This window comes from Electrophorus electricus, chromosome 3, assembly GCF_013358815.1.
Source record: "Electrophorus electricus isolate fEleEle1 chromosome 3, fEleEle1.pri, whole genome shotgun sequence".
In the NCBI taxonomy this organism is placed as follows: domain Eukaryota; kingdom Metazoa; phylum Chordata; class Actinopteri; order Gymnotiformes; family Gymnotidae; genus Electrophorus; species Electrophorus electricus.
Window position 1 is genome coordinate 8,867,351 of NC_049537.1, and position 24,157 is coordinate 8,891,507.

Consider the following 24,157-nt stretch of genomic DNA (forward strand, 5'->3'; position numbering starts at 1 on the left):
GAAAAACAATTACGGAAGCCAGACAACGTTTCGAGGACTGCGACCAACGTTCCAGCGTTGTATTTATTGACAGTAAGCATTTACTAACAGAAGTCACAAAAACGTCAAAAATAGTAAGTAAAATTGAATAAATGCCTTAAAAGATCCACAAATATAAATCATGATTTTTAAAAATTCTAAATAAATAAGGAGTCAATCATAAAGGTGGCATAAAGTGGCAACCTGGCAGCCATAAAACTATTTTTTCAAAATTGACATAAAATTCTTCAAACATCTCCTATATAAATTATGCCAATAATACATTTAATTTGTGTGGATGTGAAATCACAAATGTCAAGAAACTGTTAAAGGTCATTTAGTTATGCAATACAAATGTAGTCGTTCTCAGTATTAAATTCTGCATGTGGTAGGATGATCTATATTGGAGCGCTTGATCCCAGCAGCTGGCCTGATATGCTTTGGACCCGTGCCGCATGGCAGATCATGGTGGGCTTCTGTTCAGTCAGTTTCACAGACAGAGCGGAAATACGGCTCTCCAGCTACAAAAAAAATGGAGAAGGATAAAACAAACCTGAATGACTTGAGTTACTTGAATCATTCAGTACTTGAGCTGTACTTAATCACAGTTCCCAAGGTATACTACATATACAAAAATTATTATGAGGTCTTGGTTAACTAGGCAACCTGCCCTTGGTTATACACGTACAACAGTAAAATACCCAACAGCTGGCTTTCACGTTGATGGATTCATGTTTTAATTGCTCTTCCAAAAGAATGTACAAAAACAACCCAAACCAGAACTGGCTCATTTATATACATGTTGCTAGTGGATGTACAGTACCGACCGAAAAAGAACCTTCACTGCACTTCAAAAAAAAAAGAAAAAAAAAAGAGTAGAGTAAGAGTTTAAGTTAAAAAAAGAAACAAATTTTAAAAAAAAGTTAATTAAATTAAAGATGAACAAACACACAAATGGTTTGTTTGGAGGAGTTTTAAAACACTTAAATACCTAAAATTACTTATTTAACAGCATAACCTGCTTCCACATTTTGATTTACTATACATTATAGAATAAATCGAAACAATGATCAAAAAGGGACAAGCACCTTTTACATAGTTAATTCCACTTTAGCTACTGGATCAGTTTCCAGAAGTCTTATTTGAGCTTCCTCAGACTAGTTGTAAGGATGTACGTACATGTACACACGCACACACACAAGCCTGAGAGAGACATTAGTGAATTCATTAGATACCTCATTTAATTCTTGTTTGATGCTCTCTCTTTCCTCAGTTTCACCACTGATGCCTGTAGTTTGGAGCCAGTTTGTCATGACATTCTGAAGTTTACGCCACGTGCTATGCAGAGATGGACAGACAGATAGACAAATTTTTACCAAGACATCTGTTTTGCATAAATCACAGTAGCAGCATGGTGAAATATCTGGTGGTACTGAAGGCCAGACTGAAAGTACATACTGCAGCTGGTTTCTGTCTTGCTGGTATCTCTGCAGTTCCAGTTTTATTTTTAGTAGTTCTTCTGTCAGAGCTTCAGTTGGGTCACAAGCTGCCTGCATAAGCAGATCATCTTCCTCATCCAGAGTACCACTCTTAAATGTACCTGCTGGTTAGATGCCAGGATGACCACAGATGACTCAACATCCAGTCTAACACATTCTGACAAACACAACTACATTATCCAATATTCAGCATTACTTCAAAATCCTTCTTGGTGGTACATGTTAATAAAGGAGTGTGTGAGCATTGTATACCTTGACCAGACAGGTTATGGTGGGTGAAATCACGAGGGGTAAGGAGTAAGGAGTTCTTATGTCTTGAACTTGTCTGTGCAAAGCAAACATATATTTTTTTTAAAAAAATAAAAAAAGAGAAAAAAGGAGATGGAGAAATTTGAACATTTGAAAGGACAGTTTCTCACACTGAAATGGTTTACTTTGCACAAAAGGACAAATGCAAATTATACAATTAAATACATTCCAATATAGAACATACATTGTTTATAGCTGAATGTCTGGAGAGCTCACCTTGCACTGTGTTCTGGATACAGTAAATGAAGAAGGAGGTAGTAGTACATCCTGGCTTAAGGCGCTGGCTAGTGTGGCGGGAATTCCTGCAGGAGCAGGCCTGTAGCCCAGCACTGGAGGGCTTATGGCCAGAGCAGGGAGGCTGGAGAGGAGTGAGACTGGAGGCTGCAGCTGGACAGGGGGCAGTGGGAGAAATGCTGCAGATGTGTCAGTCTGACCTGTGTCCATCGTCTGAACACTGCAACACCAACATAAAAGATAGAGATGAGGAAAAGTAGGCAAAAAATGGGAGAATGTAAAGACTCAAACAACAATTTTTAAATGACTGAAAATATTGAAACCTGTTTTGTCTTACATGTATGGCAGTGCTAATTGCCTGCTAAAATGTGTTAATCTGTGATCATCAACTGTACCTGCTGGGATGGGGGTGCTGCAGTATTTTTTTGGCTGAAGACTGTAACAGGTCATCAGGCCTTCGGGGTTGCAGCCTAGAGGCTCGAACCAGTAGCCTGTTGGTTTAAGCAGAACATCAATCCCGTGACATTTGCCATATAATTTCCAAACTTCTAAAATTCAAAGGCCTATGTCAAACCAATAACAAATGCTAAGATAGGGACACTGTGAAAAATATCACTGTAATCTTTCTGGTTAGAATTTCCTTGCATCAGTAGGAATAACTACAACTGGTAGCAGCCTCCAACTGCTTCCAACCAAGTCCGTGCTTTATTACCCCATGACCCTGTCACAAACACACTCTGCTTCCCCCTCCTATACACCACTTCCCTTTTCCACATATGCACCTCAACCCTACAACACTACCTTCCCTTTGCTGTTAAGAAGACAGAGCTTCACTGACTACAGCTGACTTTGGTCTCATAAAGGGAACAGACTGGACAGAAAAGGGATACTGCTGCACTTAGGCTAAACAACCAACTAAAGAACCTTACACACATGAACAAACATCAACACAATCAGAACAACATAAGGCACTACAATATCTTCAAAACTTTATAAAAAGGATTGCGTGAATAAACTAAACACAACAGGTCCAAGAATTCAAATTACAGTTTGTCCATAACAGGATCTCTTGGCCTCTGCTCTGTTGTGTGTCTCCTTGCTGAGGGGTAGGTGTAGCTGGAGCGCTGGTCATCAGGCAGACAGAAGGACACACTCTTTTTAGGAGGTCCAACCTTTTTATCTGCCATCTGACAGGCTCTAGAAGCCTTACACAATGCCCGCTGCTTCCAACGCAAGGCACATCTCCTTACCACTGCCTGCAGATGCTGAGAACTCTGTGGATACAACAGATATCACATACACATACTCGTGTCAATTTTGGTTTGGGTCAACAATAATACAGATTCAATAACAACAGAATTCTAAACAATGCAAATTCCCTACGACCACGCATACCTGCTCATAGTGGCGCAGGGCCATATCGGTGGAGAAGGCGCTCATGTGGGCCGTGTATGTGAGGATGTGGGTGACGCCCTCTCGCAGTAGCCCATCTCTGTAGAACTGAGCTGCTGCAGCCAGTTGTCTCTTTTTTCTGTAACACTCATCCACCCACTGCCTCCAGGCACTCAGCACCTGAAATCACAAACACACAGCAGTGAAGAACTATAGTTACAATTGCTGATGGTGGTGGTCAGGTGATGGTGGACAGATGAATTACCTTGGACTGCAGGTTCAGGGACCAGTGCCAGAGGGCCATCGCTGTCAACTCCGCTTCTGTTCTCCTGCTCTGTAGCTGTAGGAAATAAAATGCATAGTTTACATGCATGCATGCACGCACTTATAAATTTAGTCACACTAACACTTTTGATACTTTATGAAATTTCTAATTGTCTACAGGTTAAACAAACAACAAATGAAAGTGGTCCATAACTAACCTGAAATCTCCAGCAGAGGAAAAAATGCTGACACACTCTTAATTTGTGCAGCAGACAGCTCCGATTTTTCATAACCTAACATGAACATAAGACTCATGCACACATTTGAACATTCAAACAAACAGAATGACGTGGATTCGCAGCGTAAAGTTAGTTAAATAGAGTTCGCCTCATGGTTACCTGGTAGCATTTGTGCTGGTAATTGCTGATGATCCAGGCCCTGAGGCTTTTTTGAAGCATGACGTAGTGGTGATGTCTGCAGGCTATTTCTGTAAACAGCCTCTCTTCTCTCACATCACGATACCGCTCTCTCCACCGCCGGAGAACTGTCTGCAGCCGCACTGCCAAAAAACACAAAGTTACCACTCATATTGATCACCACTATTTATATCAAAGTTATATCAAAATGAAACCTCTTCAAATCTGTAATTTCTATTTGGTTCAAATCTATAACAGCAACAGACTGTACAGTACATCTGTCCATGTGAAGTTGTGCGCCTTTGAGTGCTTCCTCCTGCTGGTGATGGTGAGAAGCTGCAAGAGCTGTCCTCTGATACCATGCTAACAGCACCTGTACATAAAACAAAAAACAAAGTTATCATTTTAAATGTATATCAAGTTTCAGTCTATAGCACAAACCAATGTTTACCAAGAAGAGATGAAATAAATAAGGCATCCATATACATGCTTTGTAACATTAATATTATGAACACTCAAATCGAGAGATACACTAGCATCAAGTGACCGTAATTTTCATGGTGTCAGCAGCACCTTTGCCAGCAGACAGTGTTGATAATGATACTCTGCTCTCCTCTCTTGCTCTCGCTCCTCTATGGACAGATTTATGTTCCTTCTCCATAAACACAGCATCGTCCTGCATTGCACAAAACCACACCCCCCAGACAGATGCACAAAAAACTATTAGAATGAAAGCATCAAGTTAATGAGTGAAAAACAAAACAAAACAGGTAAACACTAAATATGTAGTCTAATACCTGACCAAGCGCTGCTGTTGGTGGTGGAAGCAGCTCTCGACGATACGGTTGATGTGCTGGGTTTGCACATGGTGTTGCTGACGTACACACACCCACGTACACACACCCACACAATGATGACATTTATGTTCTAAATGCAGAATGGATTTAAGTAGTCTGCTCTGAAGGTTTTGAACAGAAATCATGTGAGGTTAAACGTTCAGAGACATAGCAAATATTCTTGTTATGGAACAGATACTCTACCTTCCATAGCCGTAGTGTGTGCCTAAGTAGCCTCTTTTCATAGTGCTCATTAATTTGTGTCAATCGCCTGGTCTTCTGTCGTCTGTGTTCCACATACTGACATCACACAAACATCCGTACCCATAATTATTCATATGCAATGCACAGTACAACTCCACAATATCTGCAGCATTTTCCTCTAACCGTTAATATGGAATCCTGTGCCAGGTACATTTAACTCTAAATGCTATCAGTCATACCTTGCACCAGCCAATCAGAGCTTTCCTCATGCACTGCTGCCTATCATGATCTACTGCCTGCTCAAAATGTCTCTGACTATATGGGAAACAAACACACACAAGAACACATAACAAGCAAACAACCAGCTTTAGACATCTGTGCTCAGAAGGTTACAATAACAAACTTACTGGAGGTGCACTGGTTCATAATTCCAGTTCTCTGGGCCATACCTGCCCTGTATGGCATTAACATTGTGTCTCCATTGGGTCAGAGTTTTGTGCAGAAGAGTGCGCGTGTACAGCATTCGAGCTTGTGTTTGTTTGAGCCTGTCCTCTCTGAGCTGCTGTACCCTACACAGCCACCGACACCAGGCACGAGACACATACACCTGCTCCGCATGCAACATAGCCTGAAGAGAAGATCAAGGAAAGTTGGAGGCTGAGAATCAGTGCATGGGATTGTGTGAATGTATCACATTAGCATTTTTAAAATGGTTTTGCCAACCATTTTCTGTTAAATATAACAGAATATAAATATAATATGATTTACCTGAGGAAGATTGCATCTAGTGACATAAATGATTGAGATTCTTTTATATGTATATGTACTGTTGTGCTTGTCAAATGAGTATTGCTTGAGAGTCTAATAAAAATATTTCAGGCTTAGGTGGCTATGTGGGAATCAAAGAGAAGCAAGTGAGAGTGCGCCATTTGCATGGATCATGATGTGTGCGAGTGTGTGTCAGTGCCTACTGTTTACCATGCTCTCTGCCAGTCTCTGGTCTCTGTGATCTACAAAACGCCCCCACCAGGTATAAAAAGCCCAGCTGTACATGTGTACTCTATACAACCAACAACGACATACAGCACACATTAATGTACATATAAATGCAGGTTCTCCTTCAGCAAGAATCTTGAAGAAACATCTCTCACACAGAGGTTACAGTGCAACATCTCATTTAGGTCACAAATATCTTATTTCTGTCAATCTTGTTAACGATATGCTAAATGAGCACTTAATTTCAAGTAACTAAAATATGACAGACATTGGCGGCTGCACAAAAATATGCTCCAGGTCACAGCTGTTCCATACAAACTAAGTTGTATTGTTGTTTTTGTTTGTTTGACTCACTGATGAAATTGATTAGCTCTCTCGTTGCTCTTCCTGTACTCAGTTCGATCTGCTGTAAACTCAGTCCAGGATCTTACACACCGTGGAAGGACATGTCTTGCAAAGCACAAGTCGGCTTGCAGATCAAGAGCCTGCATGCCACATGCACAGGCACACGTGCACACACACAATATAATGTTCAGATAATGATACAAACAAAAATGTTGGAGAGTATGACAGCTGATACAGTCAAGTACCTGCATGTGCTTGTGCTTGTTGTAGAATTCCCTCCATTTCTGAAGATAAGCTCTCAGCACTGAGACTCTACAGAAATAGATTCATACATTTCCTAACATAACCTTACATTAAAATACAACAACCAAACTTTATTGGAAAAATAGATTAATTAAATAATGAAAATCAGTAATGAAATCAAGAAAAGGTATTCCAGGTTTCTTTTTTTTTTTCTTCAGCAAAGATGCTAACATTGGCTAATAGAGCATCTGGAAAGCACTGCTAAATATTGTCATTTTTAGATAGTATGCGTGAACCTGTGATTGTTGACTGCTATAGTCATCAGGGGCTGGACACTCCGCTCCTCAATCTGCTCCAATCGAAGATGCCAAAGCTTCCAATATCTCACCATCATCTATAAGAAGCAACAAGGTGGCGAAGGCAAAGACAACAAAACACAGGGTAAATACTAATGCTGGGAAAATAACAGCAACATGGGATTTCTTTGAATTCTTTTGTAATGCACAGTGTGTGCATGTGCTACCCTTACTGTGTGTGAACAATGCTGGCCACTGATGTTCTTGTTTAGTCGATGAGTTTTGCACCGAGTAACATTCAGGCCCAAAGCTTTAAAACCCACACACTGGAGAAGGGGAGACACAGAAGGGGAGCAAGAAAGGTTTCAGTTAAGGTTCAAACTTTGTTTCCAAAATTATTCCAAAAGTCTCACACTATAATTACTCACTAGTAGCTGAAGGTGATGGTGTTGAATTGCAGTCTGTTCCTTCTCAACCTCCTCTGAGCAAATCTGAACATCTTCAAAGTTGATCAGGAAGGCATATGCACAAAGGCTTTGAAGCCCCACAGTATACCGTCTTCATTTTCAAAAACCAGCTTACATTCCCCCCTTGTCAGGCAGTATAATACACGCAGTGCAATCATTATTGGCATCTGGTGTCATCACTATTTATAAAGTGAACATGTAAATCCACTGAAGCGCAGAAAACTCTTTTACAGAGCTGGGCTGGTTGCAGCATCTTTACGTCTAACCGAATCTTTAAGTGAATGTGTGTGAGGATACAGTCTCTCCAGCGAGAAAGGGCCCGGCGCTGGGTGGCACGGTGTGCTAGCCTGTCCACCATCTGTCCTCTCTCTCTCTTGACCAGTCTACATTGCAGGGCCCTGCGCCACATGCACCAGTGCCTTCCCACCACAGAGCAGTGCCACACTCTTCCAGCCACAGCTGTAACATAGGAGAGAGGCAGAGCCTAACAAAGGAATAACCCCTGGCCTTATATCATAGAATATATAACAGGCTGTATCCAATGAGACTGGAGTGAGACATAAAGATGATCATGATTTTAAGTAAGGACCTACAAAATTGTTTAAAAACCTGCAGAACATTAACCTTAAAACAATAAATAAACTCTATTTTCCTTTGAAATATGGTAGGAGTACAGACACTAAAAAACGAAAATGTAAAGAAGCATTTGGTACCCATCGCCTGATTTTTAGCTTGTCTGTGCTGAGCGTGTCTGATCCAGCCTTGTAGTGCACTTCCCTGAACCCGCTGGCAGTAGTGGAGGTGAGCTATACTCGCACGCTTCCTTAGGCTACAGGCGTGTCTATATCTCTTTATCCATTGCAACCATGCCTGTAAAGAACACATGCATGCAATCCTGTGGAATTTGGCATAAAATTTTGCTCTGTATATTGTATACTCAACAAAACAGAATAAAAATAAATTCAATCAGAGTGATTTCTCATACTAGTTTCCTCTTATTCTTACATGTGCAAAATCTGGCACATGCATATGCACACACTCACTCTGCTCTTCACAGAGGTAACCCAGTGCTGTAGAGACAGGGCTTCTTGTTGATGTTCTGTATTGCGCTGCTGTACTGCATCTTGCCACACCATCCATACCCACCTATCATCACACACACAAACACACAATCAAAATGAAGGTCTATGTGTCACTCAGACTTATCTATGTACAACATTTGTGCAGGCATGAAGCTCACCGAGTAGCAGTGAGTGTTTGGTGCTTTATGGCTGCCTCATGCATTCTGCACTTTAAGTGTTGCATTTCAACATACAGCTCCCAGCCATCCCACACACGACGCAACATACGCCGCCTCACTACAATAAAGCACAAAAAACAGAATTATGCAAAGACATATCACAGACCAACTAAACCAGTTTATATTCAGTAAGGACTATAAAGATATTTAAAATGTAGTCAATTAAGTATGTGCTATAATTCACTTAAGTTAAACACTACCTAGACAGACCATCTAAGTGCAAGGTAAATTAGATAGCTCATTATTAATCACTACCTTGAAGATAGCCAACAGTCAATGGAAACAGTGAAATTCAAGGTAAAAATCTGTATAGATGTCCCATACCAAACTTGAATGCAAGCAGTAGCTTTCTATTCTCTTCTTTCTGGACTGACACATATTTGTGCCATGCTTGACATACTTTACTGTACAGGACATACCTGCAATAGATGGTTAAAAGAGGTGTTAGATACATTTTGAAGTTCTGAGTCATCTGACCACAGAGCAACTTTCACATTATTACATCAGAATGTTTCAACATTACTGCACACTCACAATTAAGATCATAGTGTATAGACCATAGTTAAAAAGTAACAATTCCAAAAAGTCTTGCAATGACTAAAACCTAGTTGGGAGCGATAGCATGATTTCATAATATGCATAACATACTGACTTGTCTACATCATTAATATTATCATAATTTGTGCATAATGTATTCCCTTATAGGGGCAGTGGTGGCTTGGTGGTTAAGGTGCTTGACTTGTGGTTGGGTGGTTGCTGGTAGCCCCCAGTTGCTCCTGTCTAGGTTTGGGCTGCCTGGCAGTATCCTAGCCCACACCTGTCGTTGGCATTCTGTATCTCTGTTCTGCTGTGTGTGTGTGTATGTATGTATGTATGTATGTATGTATTCCCTTATAGAACACTCACTTATAATGACAGTCTGCTCTAATAATGAGGGTCCATTCTCTTCTGGCATGCCAAGATTCATCTCTCCAGGCTTTTAGAACCTTCCTCAACACAACATTACAATGGAAAGAGCTGGAGGGGAAAAAAGGTGGCTAAAAACCCTTTGCAATATTAACTGAGCAATTCCAACTGTATCTGTTCAAATGGCCCAAAAATAACAGAGTGTGCTCCAGTACTGAACCTGGCCTGTGATGTAGTGATTCGCCCAAAGGTCTTCTGAATCCAGAGGTGAAGGAACTTTCGTGCAAGATGCCTAGACAGACGGTCCAAAGTAGCTTTGCTTATGACATAATGTGAATTACCATTACTATAGCCTGTGCTGCTATGGTAGATTTCTAACCTTAGCCTGAGCTCTTTGAGACGTCCACCTCTGTTCCACGTGTATCCGACTCGATAAGTGACCTTACGGGTTGATGGGTGCCACATTAACCTCTTCCTAGAAGAGCCTGTTTTTCCAGACTGTGCCCTTGCTGTGTGCATAATCTTTTTTAAAAGATATATAAAATCAGACATTTAAGTGAAACATAACCGCATTAGTAAATCTAATAATCCTTGTCCCTGTGAATCTTTTAGATTTAACACTTGTAAATTTTAATATTGTTAATCTTTAAACTTATTTATGTGACATATTTCCAAGTACCCCAGTCTCCAAATACAGTTATTAGGTAAGGTGGCTATGGGTATAACTGTTTCTGAACAATGAAGATACAACATAATTTAATAGCATTTATGCAACCATTCTAACTACTGTACCTGTAATCTAGCTATCTAACTATAAAGCATACACTGCCTTCCACACTTCCTTCAGTTACCACTTTGTTCTTCTGAAATCCCTAATTGCTGATTTATAAACATTAACTTGGTTTATTTGCTAGGAAACATAGCTAGTTTGCTACAGCCAGGAACCTAGCTTAGATGTACTAGCTAGAAATCTAGTAACGTTTTTCTTGATTGACATGAATTATGGAGTAAATTGAATATATATAAAAAAACATAATCTACTAACATCGCTTACCAGCTTTGAGTAAAGTCTTGTTAAAATGCGTTAGTCGGGAGATTAAACTGACTACAGGAATCCACTTATCTAGCTAGCCATAAGGTTATAATCGACCATCAGTCACAAACCAACTAGGCTATAAGAAACTATAACTGCCGCGTACAGCGTCCGTCGAATAACTTCCGTTCGGTCGTGTCACAATAAAAGTCCATTCTAGGAACAGGCTTGTGCAGCTTGGCTAACCACTTAAATAAGCATTCGCGCTACGGACCGGGTACAAGTTTATGCCATCTGACAAACCCAATTCAACTATATGTAGGCATATCTAAGTATGCTTTGAAACAAGTGTCCTAATGTTTTAGACTTCGTCTGTTGTTACATTAATATCACAAAGTCGGTGTGTGCTTGCTATACTGAGTGATACGAGCAAAGCGGCATTTTTTCATCATTCATACACTGAGCAATCACATGGTCCGGTTGCATGCTGACCACGTCTCACACACGTACAGCTGCTTCATACTTATTTTGCACAATGAAGTCCACTGAGACGATGTCTTCCTTTCCCATTGTGTGATTCTTAAATTTTCTGAGTGGTGTCTCGCTTTGTGCTCGCTCTCTTATGAATTCTGCTACAGTAATTGATCAACTATCTCGATTAAAGCCTTTGGTCTTTAGTTTGGCAATTAAACAAAACGTGCAGATCATCAGTAGTGTTTTCATGGAAAACTAGTATGGATGTAGAAATGCAGTGTCACTATAACCTCTATATGTATTTTTAACCACTGCATTTTATTTAATATGGCAAAAATTTAATCCTCTAACAATAGTAAAAGGTCTTCCTTCAGGTTGTTCATCCTATAGCTGTAAGAGAGAGAACAGCCAAAAGAGGAATGTTTGAAAGCAACACACTTTCGTCCGACCCTCATAAACCCTTCCGAAGCTACGTGTTTACCAGTCAATGCAACCTACAAAGACGTTGTGGTATTCGTACTTTTTCAATCTCCAGTATCGGCATATGAACACAATAGGCTATAATGCTAGATCTTGCTACTAGAAATTGGTTCGCAGATATAAGCAAAGGAATAAATGTTGAATTTTGCCTTGTTAACTCCGCAATCATAAGCATTCAGATATTTTAGTACGTTTAGGTTTACATTTTCCATGCGCGTTTTGTACCTATAACCCCAGGAATCTCGTCACTGAAAACGGCGAATGTGATTTATAATAGGACACCATTTGGAATGCCTGACAGCTATTCTATACATCGGTCGTTAACTGAAATAACAAATAATTTCGAAACAAACCTAAAGTTAAATACTTCAATAATAAATGTATATTTGTTGAAATTAGCTAACACACAGAAAATAAAATGCGTGCATTTTTTTTTATTTTAACGAAGGCAGCAGTGGTCACTATATAATCCTTGATTGGGCCTTCAATCAGAACCTGTAGTGATCAGAAGAAATTCGCCGCTGAGCGACTGGAGAAAGACCAAAGAGGGAGAGAGCTTATTAAAAAAGTACCCTGAGGTACAATTATAGTTGCAGTCAGCTTCAATCGAGGGTCCGAACTCTATATTCTGTATAAATTAACGCAAACTCACTATCGTACTTAAATTGTTAACTCAATTTCTGGGTACATTTGGCTTGGTAGTGAGTATTGATAAATTAGCTGGCTAGCTAGCATATTAGCTAGCTAGCTGGCTGGCTAGCTAGCTAAGTTAGCCGGATAGCTTTTGGCTGTTTTTCGGTAGTTTATAACCAATAGTAAAACGCTGCGAAAACATCTTGGATGCATGTTATTTGCTGTTTAACGGAGCGCTATAAAAAAAAGGATAGACGAGGAATTGGATTTCTTGATTTTAGTTGAAAATAAGCTAGCTAACTGACATCGTTGGTTTGGTTAAGTGTTTAGCTAACCTGCTTGGAGGCTCGTTTACGCTATTCTCAAACGTTTCGCCAGGACTGCCGCAGCCAATTCACAACCTGGAAAGTGACCAAACTAACCTGGCTGTCTAACCTTAGACCGAATATTAAACATCTACCAGACCCACGTTCTGCTGAATTGCCTGAGCACGCTCCAGTGACGACCAGAAGTTAATGTAGATAGCCTAGCTAGCTAGCCAGTTGTAGCATCGGGAGAGAGAAGCCGGGTGTTTTTTTTTGTTGTTGTTGTTGTTGTTTTTTTTTACATTTAATTTTTTTTTGTCTAGAATCGGGTAAGTTAAATAACTTTAAATAAATAATAGCAAGGCAATATTGCTACCAATAGTTGTATCGACGTATTGTTACTTTATTCGAAGATGCTAGTTGAACCAATCACATGCTTGCTTATGCTACCAAGTTAGCTCTCTACATTTATTAAAATAGTCAGATAATTATTAGGTTTGCACCTTGCTGAAAAATGATTATTGCTATAGGGCTTAGTAGGCATCAGCTAACTAATATGGCTGGCGAACTCAAGTTTGTTTTGTCCGAAGTGAAAAATAAACTCCCAACAAACAAATTGGCTTACGCACTGTTAATAGTATAACGCTTAGTCTATTTTCTTAATTCTTACTTTATTCTACTGACCAAATAACATTATGGCCACGATAGTTTTCCTTGATAATGATTCACAAATATTTTCAGAGCAATTGGTATACGGCCTGCCTGACTAAACTATTAGAAACGTACATTTCTGGGGGGGGCGTTAATTCCCAAATCCGCTATCCGAGATTTGCACTTCACAGGGCACATGCACAACAAACTATGCTGAACTTCCCTCTCAGTTTGTGTTCACATTTAAAATTGATGAGCCTAGTGTTAATTTTTCGTTTTTCTTAGGAAGGATCTTGGTCTATTTGGTTGAATTGATTCCCTAACTTTTCTCCAGCAGGTGCTTCAAGTATTTAATACGGAAGCCATACTTTGGTTTGGCCTCCTGCCTCAGTCATGGAAAAAGATGCCTGTATAGAGGATCAGGAAAATGGAGATAAAACAGTGAAGGATTCTGTAGTAACCTCTGCCTACCGATACACCAAGGTCATTACTGTTTCAAGTTTAATCAGATGAGAAGGCCAATTTTAGTCTTGTTCATGTTGTATCTAATGTCTCTAAAAGGTACAATGAAATTAGTCTTGTTTAATCCAAGTTTTACTTAAGTGATTTTGATTTTTCACAGGAGGAGCTTTTGGAAATCAAACAGTTACCAATCTCTAATGAAAGACCGGAGTGTCTGTCCGAGAAATATGACAGGTGATATTTTATACAAAGGTTGTAAAATTAGTATGTGTTGTGGTGCCACTTTATTCCTTTATGTTCTTGCAGATTTTGGTTATGATCAGTATTTCATGGAATTGGCATGCGTTTTCTTGCTCTACATAACAGCCCAAAGCCCTTTGTCTGATTGTTAGTTGTCCTTCTGAAAGTTGTAAAGATCTCTGAGGAGCTAACCTGTCTTTGTTGCCCATAGTGATGGGGTGTGGGACCCAGAAAAATGGCATGCTTCCCTGTACCCATCAGAGTGCAGCTCTCCAGTGGAGGGATACAAAAGAGACTATGCTGAGGATAGGGCTCCACTGAAACGCAGAATTGCAGGTAATTTGGTGAAATGACACTGCTACAACATTTTTAATAGTTAAGTTTTGATGCCTATTTTTTCTAACATCCACTGAGCATGCATTTCATAGTGTTCCTTGCCATATCCCCCTGCAAGAATGGGATAACTTCCATACTTTTAAAAAATACTTGTCCTTCTAGACCCACGAGAGCGTCTAAAAGAAGATGATTTGGAGGTGGTTCTTAGTCCACAGCGCCGTAGTTTTGGAAGTGGCTGCCAAGTGGCACCTGCTGCCTTGACTCGGCGTCCCATCAGCCCCTTGGAGAATAAAGAAAATGAGTCGCTACGCCTGGGAGGCACACGCCGTATTGGAAGTGGCCGCATAATGGCGACACGTGGCTTCGAGAGGGATGCTCGGGTGGAGAAGGAAAGGGAACGAGAGAGAGAGCGTGACTTTAAGGACAAGAGATTTAGGGTAGTGTGACTGTCCACCTGTTTGATATTTGCAATACGTTTCATATTTTGATATCATGCAATGGGTAAGGCTAGTAGCTATTAAAATCCTACTAGGCTATTTTTTTTGTGAACTGCTGCAGCTCCTGTTCCTTCCAATTCCTTCCTCTGACTAGATCACTTGTCATATGTCAAGTAAAGCATACCAGGAGTACAAACGTTTTGTTGTGGAGTCTGCCTAGCCAGTGTTCATTCCTGAAACTATTATTGATTGGTACTGGTGATTTTATATGCAAAATGTCTAAGCAGAAGAGCTGAATATACAAGAATCCTGGTATTCAAAAAATGGATTTGATTGGCCTAAATTTTAATCTTATAAAGTTGTTAAGGGAAAAGGCATTTTTGTTTTTCTGTGGTGCTGGTCTGGGATGTTAAACCATTAATTATTGGGAAATACACAAGAATAGGAGTGTTGAGAGTAATAATCATAAGGGAAATGGGCATGACTTCATATCTAATTGCTGTTAAATACAGTCTCAGGAAAAATGTCTTGTTTGGTTTTTGCCAAGTATCCGTTTATGTAACTTTATGCCTCTAATTTCAGAGAGACTTTGGTGACAAAAGAGTGTTTAGTGAGAGGAGAAGAAATGACTCTTATGTTGAGGAAGAGCCAGAGTGGTTTTCTGGTGGACCTACCAGTCAGTCAGAGACCATTGAACTCATTGGCTTTGATGAGAAGATCCTGGAGGATGACAAGCGGAAGTCAAAGCGCTCCAGGAAGAGGGCCGAATCTGTGAAAGAAGGCACATAGTGGAATCTTTCCATCTGTGACAATTTATTTCTCAAATTTTGCACGTCTCTCTCAACAGTCGTCAAGATTGCTTAATCACTTGTTTGCTCTGTCTCCTGCAGCTGAGTGCAACGGTGGTCTTTCTGAGGAGCCACGGGTGGTCCAAGAGACAGGAGCTGATCAGGAGGTTCCTCACTCAGTTCTTCCTGAGCAAACACCTGGAGAGTTTGACTTCAATGAGTTTTTCAATCTGGAGAAAACAATGCCTGGCCTGGCATCGGTAAGATATGGGGGACACTGCATGCTTAGGGTGCTGGGGATTTGGGTGAATAGTTTGCATTTTTTAATTAAAAAAAAAAAAAACCTCAGCCATGCACACTTGGGGCATCTTGATTATTGGTTTGTTTGTGTGGTTTTGTTTTTTTTTGTTTCACCCCCCCTCCTTCACCATCCACTTGATGAATCTAGGATGCTTTGTATGCTTCTGCATCTGTCCTGCTTATCTTTGCTCTGTGCTTGATGTTGGATTACTCCTGTATGAAGATGTGTGGTGATCCTTTGGTTTGTGCTTGCTCAAAACTGTTGTTGGAGGCTGAGCTCTTGGCAGATGACCAGATAATTTGATACAAATTTATGCCCATCACTAATACGGGTTAGGTATAGTTTGGATATGTCCTCGATATGAGTCTTTATTGCTCAAGAATCTGTGTTGAAGCTTTGTGGTCTCAGTAATGATAGAAAAATTAATAAATAGAACCTTTTGGTTAATGAGGCATTTGTGTGCTGTGTATGGTACCCATGGTTCTGAAATTTGCCCTCATTGCTGTAAACAGCCTGCAAGCTTTCATCATGTAAGTTCCATCCTCACCCCCACCCCTTCCCCATTACCCTTTCCTGTCTGTTTTATTCTGACGCTTGCTAAGTGCCCCATCAATCCATCTTTCAGATGATTGAAGATGTGCTTGGTGAAGGGCCAGTCACTGCCAGCCGTTTCAGCCGCTGGTTCTCTAGTAATCAGAGTCCCTCTGGTAGTCGTTCTAGCAGCCTGCGTTCCACCCCACACGAAGAGCTGGAGAAACTAGCAGGTAAATAATTCACCCTGCTGAGAATACCGCTACATGTTTCTAATTCTCTCAAAACATAGCCTGATACGGATGCCTTATTTTTGTGTGTATGCACATTTAGGTATAGACCCCCCTGGTAGTTCACCTAGCCAGGGTCCTTCAGCCTATTTTACCCCCATTCCTTCCGAGGAGCGAAAAGAGAAGGTGGATATCTTGGAGCTGCTCCACAAAGCCAAGGTTGACCTTAAGCCTCTTCTCTCCAGCTTGAATGCCAACAAGGCCCGTCTGAAGGAGAGCAGTGAGTACTGCCTGCCAGAAACTTGGAAATATTAGTTTTACCTTTAACAGAATCCTAATGCTGTGATTTCTTTCTGCTAAAGCTAACTCTGGGGCGGTGCTATCACTAGAGGAGGTGGAGAGTGGTTTGAAGGGGCTGAAGTTTCACACTGAGCGGCCCCAGCCATCTTCACGGCAGCTGCAGAGTCAGGGCGGAGGCACGCCTTTCATGGCTGAGCACCTGGAAGAGGCGCTTACTGGAGGCTCAGGTGTCGCGCAGCGTTCACGCGATCCTGATATGTCTGCCTTCAACAAGTTGGTCAGCAGCATGAAGGCAAGTGGGACTCTACCTACCCACCCCAAGGCCAGCGGGAACAGCGTAAGTGTATCGACCCATACTTGGCGTGTGCGTGCATGTACAATCTCTTTTTGCACACTGCTCAGCATCAGGTAAAGTTGCAAATGAGCAAGAATAACTGAATGTGTGAAATGTCTGAAGGAAGAAATGCTGTAATGTGTGTTATAGGTGTGTGGTTACCTGTCAATGTGGCTTGTGATGCAAGTTTCTTAATCAATTATTAGATGTTTTTGGATAGATTAATGATGGGCATAAATTTGTATTCTGTATCTGAGAATATGAATTGCTTGCATTGGAATCATGCATGTGTGGAAATGCCAAATGGCAGATTTTATGGTTTTTGTTGTTAAACAATTTGACATTGCGCTAAAATTCTGGATGTTTTATTAAACTGGAAGCAACTGAGCTAGTTTTGCTTCACCGATTCAGTTTGACAATAAGTTGATCATTTCTTTGACAGACTAGAGGTTGGGTCTTGGTGACCTATGAGGGTGTCTTTTGGATTACAATCAGTATGCATATATAGGGTGTTGATTGACCACAAGTCTATTCAAATAATTTTTTTTTGCTGTTAGAATTGTTTATAGCAAAACCTGAAGATTCATCTTTAGAATTGTTTTACTTTCACTGCAGCCTTAATACCAAGCTCAAATTGTGGAGCAAATAAGATGTAGTGTCTTTGATTTCTGCAATCCAGTGTTCTTTAAAAGAGCTTTCTTTGCCCCCATTTTCCCCCCACCCTGTTTGAGTCTCTCTCAAGGTAAACACAGAATAATGGATAACTACAGTGTTTGGACTAGAGCTCAACCAAACTTTTGGCCAATATTTGTCTTTATTATAGCAGTATGTTTTGGTGGGGGGGTGTTGGTGTGTGTTTTTTAATGGAGCAGGTCTCTAAGATGGCAGAGTAAGTAACTAGGAGGACAAGCTTAAATAACATTTAGTCTGTGGAAATATGACGCGTGACAGTGTATCTTGCAGCCTTGCAGGCACTGTTAGCTGAAGCATTGCTTCCATGATGGCAATGAGGGACCTATTGTCAGATTGTTTATTTCCTAGGGCAGTGATGCTCACAGGCTAGTTATTTTTCACTGGCGAATGGAGTTCTGAATGCCTGTGTTAAAATGGTGTTGGCAACAAAGTTTTGCTACCAGGGCTTGATGCATCTGGGAGAAAAATATGAATGATGCCAAATCACATTGGACTGGGGAGGCACTAGACTGGTACATGCAGTGCAAGCTTGGTTCTAAATCTCTTACCCTCTTTCTTCATGTGCTCAGCTGCAGCAGTCGTCAGAGCCTGCGACCTTGAGCCCCTTACCTGAGACTACGGTACCTGCCACACAGCAGAAAAACATATTCCAGGTGATTTTTCATCTAAAGCTGACCATTTCTCATCTTTTTAAATGATTATTTTTTTATTTTTATTTTTTTCAAAATGAATGTTCAAAGACTTAAGTTCAAGTTTTCTGATAAATTGTAGTTTCTTAACCATTTAGATCTTAAACGCATTTCTCACCATGGCAGATTAGTCCTAGGACTAAATAGCATTTGTATAAATCATTTGGGCTCATTTTCTTTCCTTTGTTATAGGAGCTGTTAGGTGTTCAGGGTGCTCCACGGGCAGGCTCCCCACTTCTGAGTGGACTGTTGCGAAGTTCTGATGCCCCACCTGTTTCTGGCCTAATGGCCCAGCGTGGCTCTTCACCCCCTCTTTTCCCACAGAGGGCTCCTGTTCAGGACTTCTACACAGGTTGCATGCCACCAGGAACAGGTACAAACACCAACAGTCTGCTGATGTTGCTCTGTCCTTGTTTTGCATGTGACGGTCAACATGAAGTTCTTCAGCTCGCTTGACTTGGTGCCGAATGTTGCAGTCGGGATAAATGTTGGTCGTGAGGGTCTCTTCACAATGTGTTACAGCATATAAGAACATGTTGTATTCAGATTTGTTTTTGTGAAAACTTAATGGTTGCCTAATGACCATGTATTTCCTGTGTTGATTCTAAAATGCATGCTGGTTAAAGCTGCTGCAGTCACTTTAGAACTTCTTGCTCATTTCAGTTTGGTTTCCAAACAGGCTTCCCTGTTGGTCCACAGCAGATGCTTGGGGAACAGATTCCTGAGATGCACCGGCCAAGAAGTCCTGTACCAACTCCACAACAGGTCAGAACTTGAAGCATTTTCCAAATACTGCAGTTGCAGGCTGCATAAAGCCATAGAAATCCAATTTGTAAAAATATTTGACACCATGTGAAATTTTGCATGGGTTTCAGATGAGAATGCTGTCAATGGGAGTAGACCAGGCAGAATTGGATGCCTTAATGTTTCAGCAGGATTTAGCAGTACAAGCTCGCCATCAGTATCAACAAGGCTACAATAAGCATGGTCATGATAAGGCCTACCGGAACAGGTATCAGTCTATGTATATTTCCCATGGTAGAGCTGCTATCTGTAGAAACATTAAGTGGTTCACATGCTCCATTTTGTGTATTGTAGACAGCCACGGATGATCCGGTCCCCTGGCCCCCACCTGCCTGGCAGGAATTCACCTGTTGGTGCAGTGACCAGTATGGTGAGTCTACTGCAAAGACAAGAAAACCAAAAGTATATTTTTCCTCTGCCCTGCCTCTCAATAATCTTGTTTATTCCTACTGACTTATTAAAGGTTTTCCTGATTCAGTATGTTGGCTCTAATGCTTTTATTTTCAATTCTGTGGGCTGGGTGGATGTTTAGCATTGGAATATTTCTTGAAATGCCCCCTTGTTGCAGTAAATGGTCATTTCTTGTTTTATGTTATGTCCAGTTATACAAGTCTTGGTGTGGTTTGGGGGGGGTTTTGTTTTTTTTTGTTTTGTTTTTTTGCAGCTGTCCCCATCCTTTACTCCTACCTCAGTGATAAAAAAGATGTACGAGTCAAAAGAGAAGAGTAGAGATGAGCCAACAAGCAGACCTGGAAGCAAAGAGGACACTGCTAACTCGCAGGAAGGTGAGATTCTTTGTAATTTTCTGATGGACTTTTTTTTTTTTTTTTTTTTTTTCTTCAGTCTACAGGCAGTTACCATTTTCTTTGGCTTTTTAGGCACTCCCTCCCCCAGCTCCTTCCTTGAGGGTGTAGACAACAGTGGGTCTCAGACAAGTGGGGTAAAGGTCTGCTCCACCCCGGTCTCTGCCCAGAATCGTTCTAAAGAGTCAGAGAGACCCAGGCCCAGCTCCAGCACTGGGCACCACACTCCTGCTATACTGTCCCCGGGTGCCTCTTCCACCTTCCCCAGGCCCATTTACCCAGTGCCCCTGTTGTCTCATGTCCCACTGGTGAGACCGCCACCACCACAGCTGCATCCCAGTGTGGTACAAAGGATGCTAGCACAAGGTATACAGCCCCAGCAGCTTGGACCTGCATTGTTACAAACAGGTTTGTGAATTGTCCTTGACTTGCAGGTCATTTTATGTAGCTTTGTTAAAGGATTGTGATATGAGCTCAGTTGTCATGGGTTACACTCCATGTTATTAAACTATAATTATGCTCTCTTTAGTAATTTTGTTGTTGGAGTTAAATACAATAGAATTGGATTTCTTAAGTCTGTTTGTCTGAACAGGAATATTCCCCCAAACTGTGGATCTGTCCCAACTGCAAGGTCTGTCCCCTGCAATCCTAGGCCAGCCTCTGTATCCACTGGGCACTACAGGTCACCCCCTCATCCCCCCCCGACCTGCTGGGACACACATGCAATTAGCAGTCATGCAGCAACAGAGACCGAGTAAGTACCAAGACACACTTGTCAAATGGACAAATTGTTACCCACTTTCCTTTTTAATGGGTTTTTTGTCTACTTGTGCTACAAGTACATAGTCTCACAAGGAAAAGAATTGGTGACTAAAAATTGTGCAGATAGTGATTTTTGCCTTTTGTGCTTCTGTCTATACAGATGTGCACACAGGACTAACAGGAACCCCTCAGTCACAAGGCCATGGCACGCATCGGACAAACCACTCCCAGAGGAGAGTGGGGAGTCCACCTCTAGGCCTGGCCAAGTGGTTTGGCTCTGATGTGCTGCAGCAACCCCTCCCTTCTATGCCCTCAACTAAAGTAATCAGTGTTGACGAACTGGAGTTCCGCCAGTGACATCCCGCAGCCAGTCGGCAGAGTAAAGACCGACCGCTCTTCCCCATTGCCTTGTGTAATTTGAAAAATGTGAACTTTAATTTCTACGATAATGTACAGATGACAGAGCTCTGCGTGTTTTACATGCTCTGTCATAAGCTTTGCAGATGCTCATAGTTGTTAAAAAGGCCTGAAAGGGGGGGAAAAAGGCAAGTTCTGGACTTTTTTTGTCCTGTTGCTATTGTCAAGTACTGTAGTGAATTATCTTTTTTGGGGTGTTTTTTTTGTACTTTTTCAGTTAGGTAAATGATGTATAGGCCAGAATTGTACAGACTATGGGATTTGGATTAGAATTTTTTTTTTTTTTTTTTTTTTTTTTTTTTTTTTTTTTTTTTTTTTTTTTTGGCCCCCCTCTTTCTTCCTTCTCCCACCTCTTTTTTTTTGTTTTGCAGTGGGGAAGGCTTGCGGTGAGGGTTGCTAAGGGAATTTTTTGGGGGGGGGGTTGTTGTTTTTTTTTTTTTGTTTTTTTTTTTTTTTTTTTTTTTTTTTGTTTTTTGTTTAGCTGACCGTGTTTCACAAGTAGTGGGATTCCACGTTTCCCACCCTGGACTGTGAGAACAGGCTGCACTACTGATTACTTGTTCATTGGACTGGAGATGCCTACATGTTTAGGAGCAATGCTTCCCTGATCCAAAAGCCCAATCTCTCGCTGGACAAGAGTAGCTGGACCCTGCTAGAACTGAGTGTAAAGGGGCTGCAGTATGGATGTGCCCCCGTCCTTCTGTTTTCCCCTCCCTCTTACCCCTCTCCCCTAGGATGTTTTCGTTACTGAAAGAAAAGCACTGCTCTTGATCACATTTGTTTTAGGGTGGCAGGGGATCAATTAAAGGAAATGTGCTATTAATTTAAAAATAAGCACAAATGGAATTAAAATGTTCAATAAAAAATTCACAATTTCTTTTTGCTTTTTTTTTGTTAATGGGGGAGGGGGGGTCTGACTTGTCATTGTGCCATTTCCCTAACATACGAGATGACACATCAGTGACTGTTTTCTAGTGTCTATTGTACATGTGCTCTAAATGAGATCAAAATGTACTTATTTTTAATTGAGGAAAGAAGTGCCTTGTCTGAGCTTGTCTTTTTACATTTAGTGCTAAATATCACTTTTATAATATACCATTACACTACCTGCTAGCATGAGATTTGTTACCTAAGACCTAGGCTGCATACGGTGTACCTGTTTCATGCCACATTTATTTCCCCTTGAATAGCATCTTTGCTTAACAAGCTTCAGTATCCTCTTGCCAACAAGTGTTTCAATATTGTTCATAAAGTGCCTACTTGAACCTGACTACAGCTCTATCTGCTGGCATGACTCAACAGTATAAGATGGGGGGGGGGGGGGGGGGTTTGTATTAGTGTAAATGGTGTTGGAGCTGTGTATTGACATCTAACAAGGCAGATGTGGTTAATGTGTTCAAAGCTTTTCACAAGTCAAAGATGTTTAATCAGGATGGTGTGGAGGGGAGTGTAGATTTGTAGCTCCTAAAACAAGGCAACTGCTGCCCTTTTCATACAGTCCAAACAATCTAAAAGTTGAAGGTTGAGGAAATTCTTATTCCTTAATTCTACTTTCCAAGGGGAGTGCTTGATGTAATTATCTGCTCATTTTAGTTGCTTTACATGTGAATACAAGCCCTTGATGCTTTCTGCTAACTAACACTTCAGAGCTACAGTTATAAATGGCCAGCTGGCTGAGTCAGACAAGAAAAAGAATATAGGAAGGTCATGGATATTACATAGGGTATGTGATGTAAATTCATAAACACATGTTTGACTGTGTAACTAATTGAATAGTTGAAATTCTCAAAAGGTCTATTGTTTATTGCAAGAAAATACTGCTTCAGTTTTAATGTAAAGTATGGTACTTCCCTGCCCCATGTTTTGTTACACTTATTGTGCACTTGAGCTAACTCAATTCATTTTCAGAATGTCTGTTAATCTCTTGACAATTTGGTATGCAAACACAAATCAATTTAATCTCTTAAAATATGATGGGTTTTGCTGTAAATATAGCTGAAGAAGAACGTGGTCACCGGAAATTCAACTAGGCAGATACAGACGCGCTCTACTCTTCAGCCCCAGGCTTAACGGTCCTTATATCCATGATTCTTGTATCTAGTTCTGCCATCTATCTCCAGTTATGAAATGGAACTGACCTTATGTTGATACGTATGGACTTGCTATTTCTAATTATATTGCATTTGTCTTTGAGTTAACTGTTATTCTAGAAGTAGCCTAACCGCAAAGGACTTTTTACCCTCAAAGTATTAGGCTATCGCTGACCGTCTATTATCACACCTGTGGCCCATGGCTGACGTTGCTTATCTGCCCGATCTGATACTACATGGACATCGGTTCATGCACTGTGCGATGCAACACTTCGTTGTTGTCTTTTTTTAAACTAACTGTACTTCGATGCTTTTATTAATAAACAAATACAAAAATATCCTATTATAAATTAGAAAGAGCACATTAATTTTTATCTTTTGATTTTCCTTGCAGTAGGTAAGATTCCTAAATTATGCGGTAAGGCATCTTTTGACCAATTGGAATCGAGAACAAAGCCTCAATATAAATGCGACGTACAGGGTATATGGGTAGACTGTGTCCGTTCTGGGGTTATATGTGAGACAGATAATATAGCACCTCTTCTGCTTTTATGGTTATAGAGGGTTAGGCAAATATAACTTCGCAATGTGACCAGAAAAACTCGAGGGAACTGTTTCAAAGGCGTAGGCTTTAAACGG

At 40.8% G+C, this 24,157-nt stretch overlaps 2 protein-coding genes across 7 annotated transcripts; one reads left to right on the top strand and one right to left on the bottom strand.

Moving 5' to 3' along the window:
- Positions 1-28: 28 nt before the first annotated feature.
- sfi1 (SFI1 centrin binding protein) lies at positions 29-10,902 on the bottom strand. 4 transcript variants are annotated; one of them, XM_027007828.2, is made up of 33 exons: positions 10,780-10,902; positions 10,105-10,247; positions 9,946-10,017; positions 9,726-9,836; positions 9,144-9,238; positions 8,760-8,877; positions 8,563-8,665; positions 8,233-8,389; positions 7,817-7,978; positions 7,481-7,551; positions 7,286-7,378; positions 7,053-7,150; positions 6,759-6,825; positions 6,523-6,653; positions 6,151-6,232; positions 5,622-5,800; positions 5,412-5,487; positions 5,173-5,268; positions 4,930-5,006; positions 4,706-4,808; positions 4,409-4,505; positions 4,115-4,275; positions 3,935-4,009; positions 3,718-3,792; positions 3,456-3,632; positions 3,311-3,334; positions 3,108-3,184; positions 2,456-2,551; positions 2,043-2,280; positions 1,770-1,842; positions 1,477-1,621; positions 1,254-1,356; positions 29-539 (listed from the first exon to the last, which is right to left on the bottom strand). In XM_027007828.2, the coding sequence occupies exons 2-33, from the start codon at positions 10,242-10,244 to the stop codon at positions 417-419; spliced, it is 3,495 nt and encodes a 1,164-aa protein (XP_026863629.2). In that variant the 5' UTR covers positions 10,245-10,247; positions 10,780-10,902; the 3' UTR covers positions 29-416. The 4 variants fall into 4 exon arrangements, with proteins under 4 accessions (XP_026863629.2, XP_026863628.2, XP_026863627.2 ...); XM_027007827.2 differs by having other exon boundaries at positions 1,477-1,618; positions 3,108-3,334; XM_027007826.2 differs by having other exon boundaries at positions 3,108-3,334.
- A 1,313-nt stretch (positions 10,903-12,215) lies between these two features.
- Positions 12,216-22,305, top strand: eif4enif1 (eukaryotic translation initiation factor 4E nuclear import factor 1). Of its 3 annotated transcripts, none has more exons than XM_027007881.2 (19): positions 12,216-12,290; positions 13,636-13,784; positions 13,924-13,997; positions 14,215-14,339; positions 14,502-14,776; positions 15,359-15,557; positions 15,667-15,824; positions 16,491-16,629; positions 16,730-16,906; positions 16,989-17,263; positions 18,523-18,606; positions 18,835-19,015; positions 19,322-19,407; positions 19,518-19,654; positions 19,741-19,816; positions 20,111-20,231; positions 20,325-20,657; positions 20,842-21,003; positions 21,172-22,305. In XM_027007881.2, the coding sequence occupies exons 2-19, from the start codon at positions 13,695-13,697 to the stop codon at positions 21,366-21,368; spliced, it is 2,889 nt and encodes a 962-aa protein (XP_026863682.2). In that variant the 5' UTR covers positions 12,216-12,290; positions 13,636-13,694; the 3' UTR covers positions 21,369-22,305. The 3 variants fall into 3 exon arrangements, with proteins under 3 accessions (XP_026863682.2, XP_026863683.2, XP_026863685.2); XM_027007882.2 differs by having other exon boundaries at positions 12,220-12,290; positions 13,639-13,784; XM_027007884.2 differs by having other exon boundaries at positions 12,230-12,979; positions 13,639-13,784.
- Positions 22,306-24,157: the final 1,852 nt, after the last annotated feature.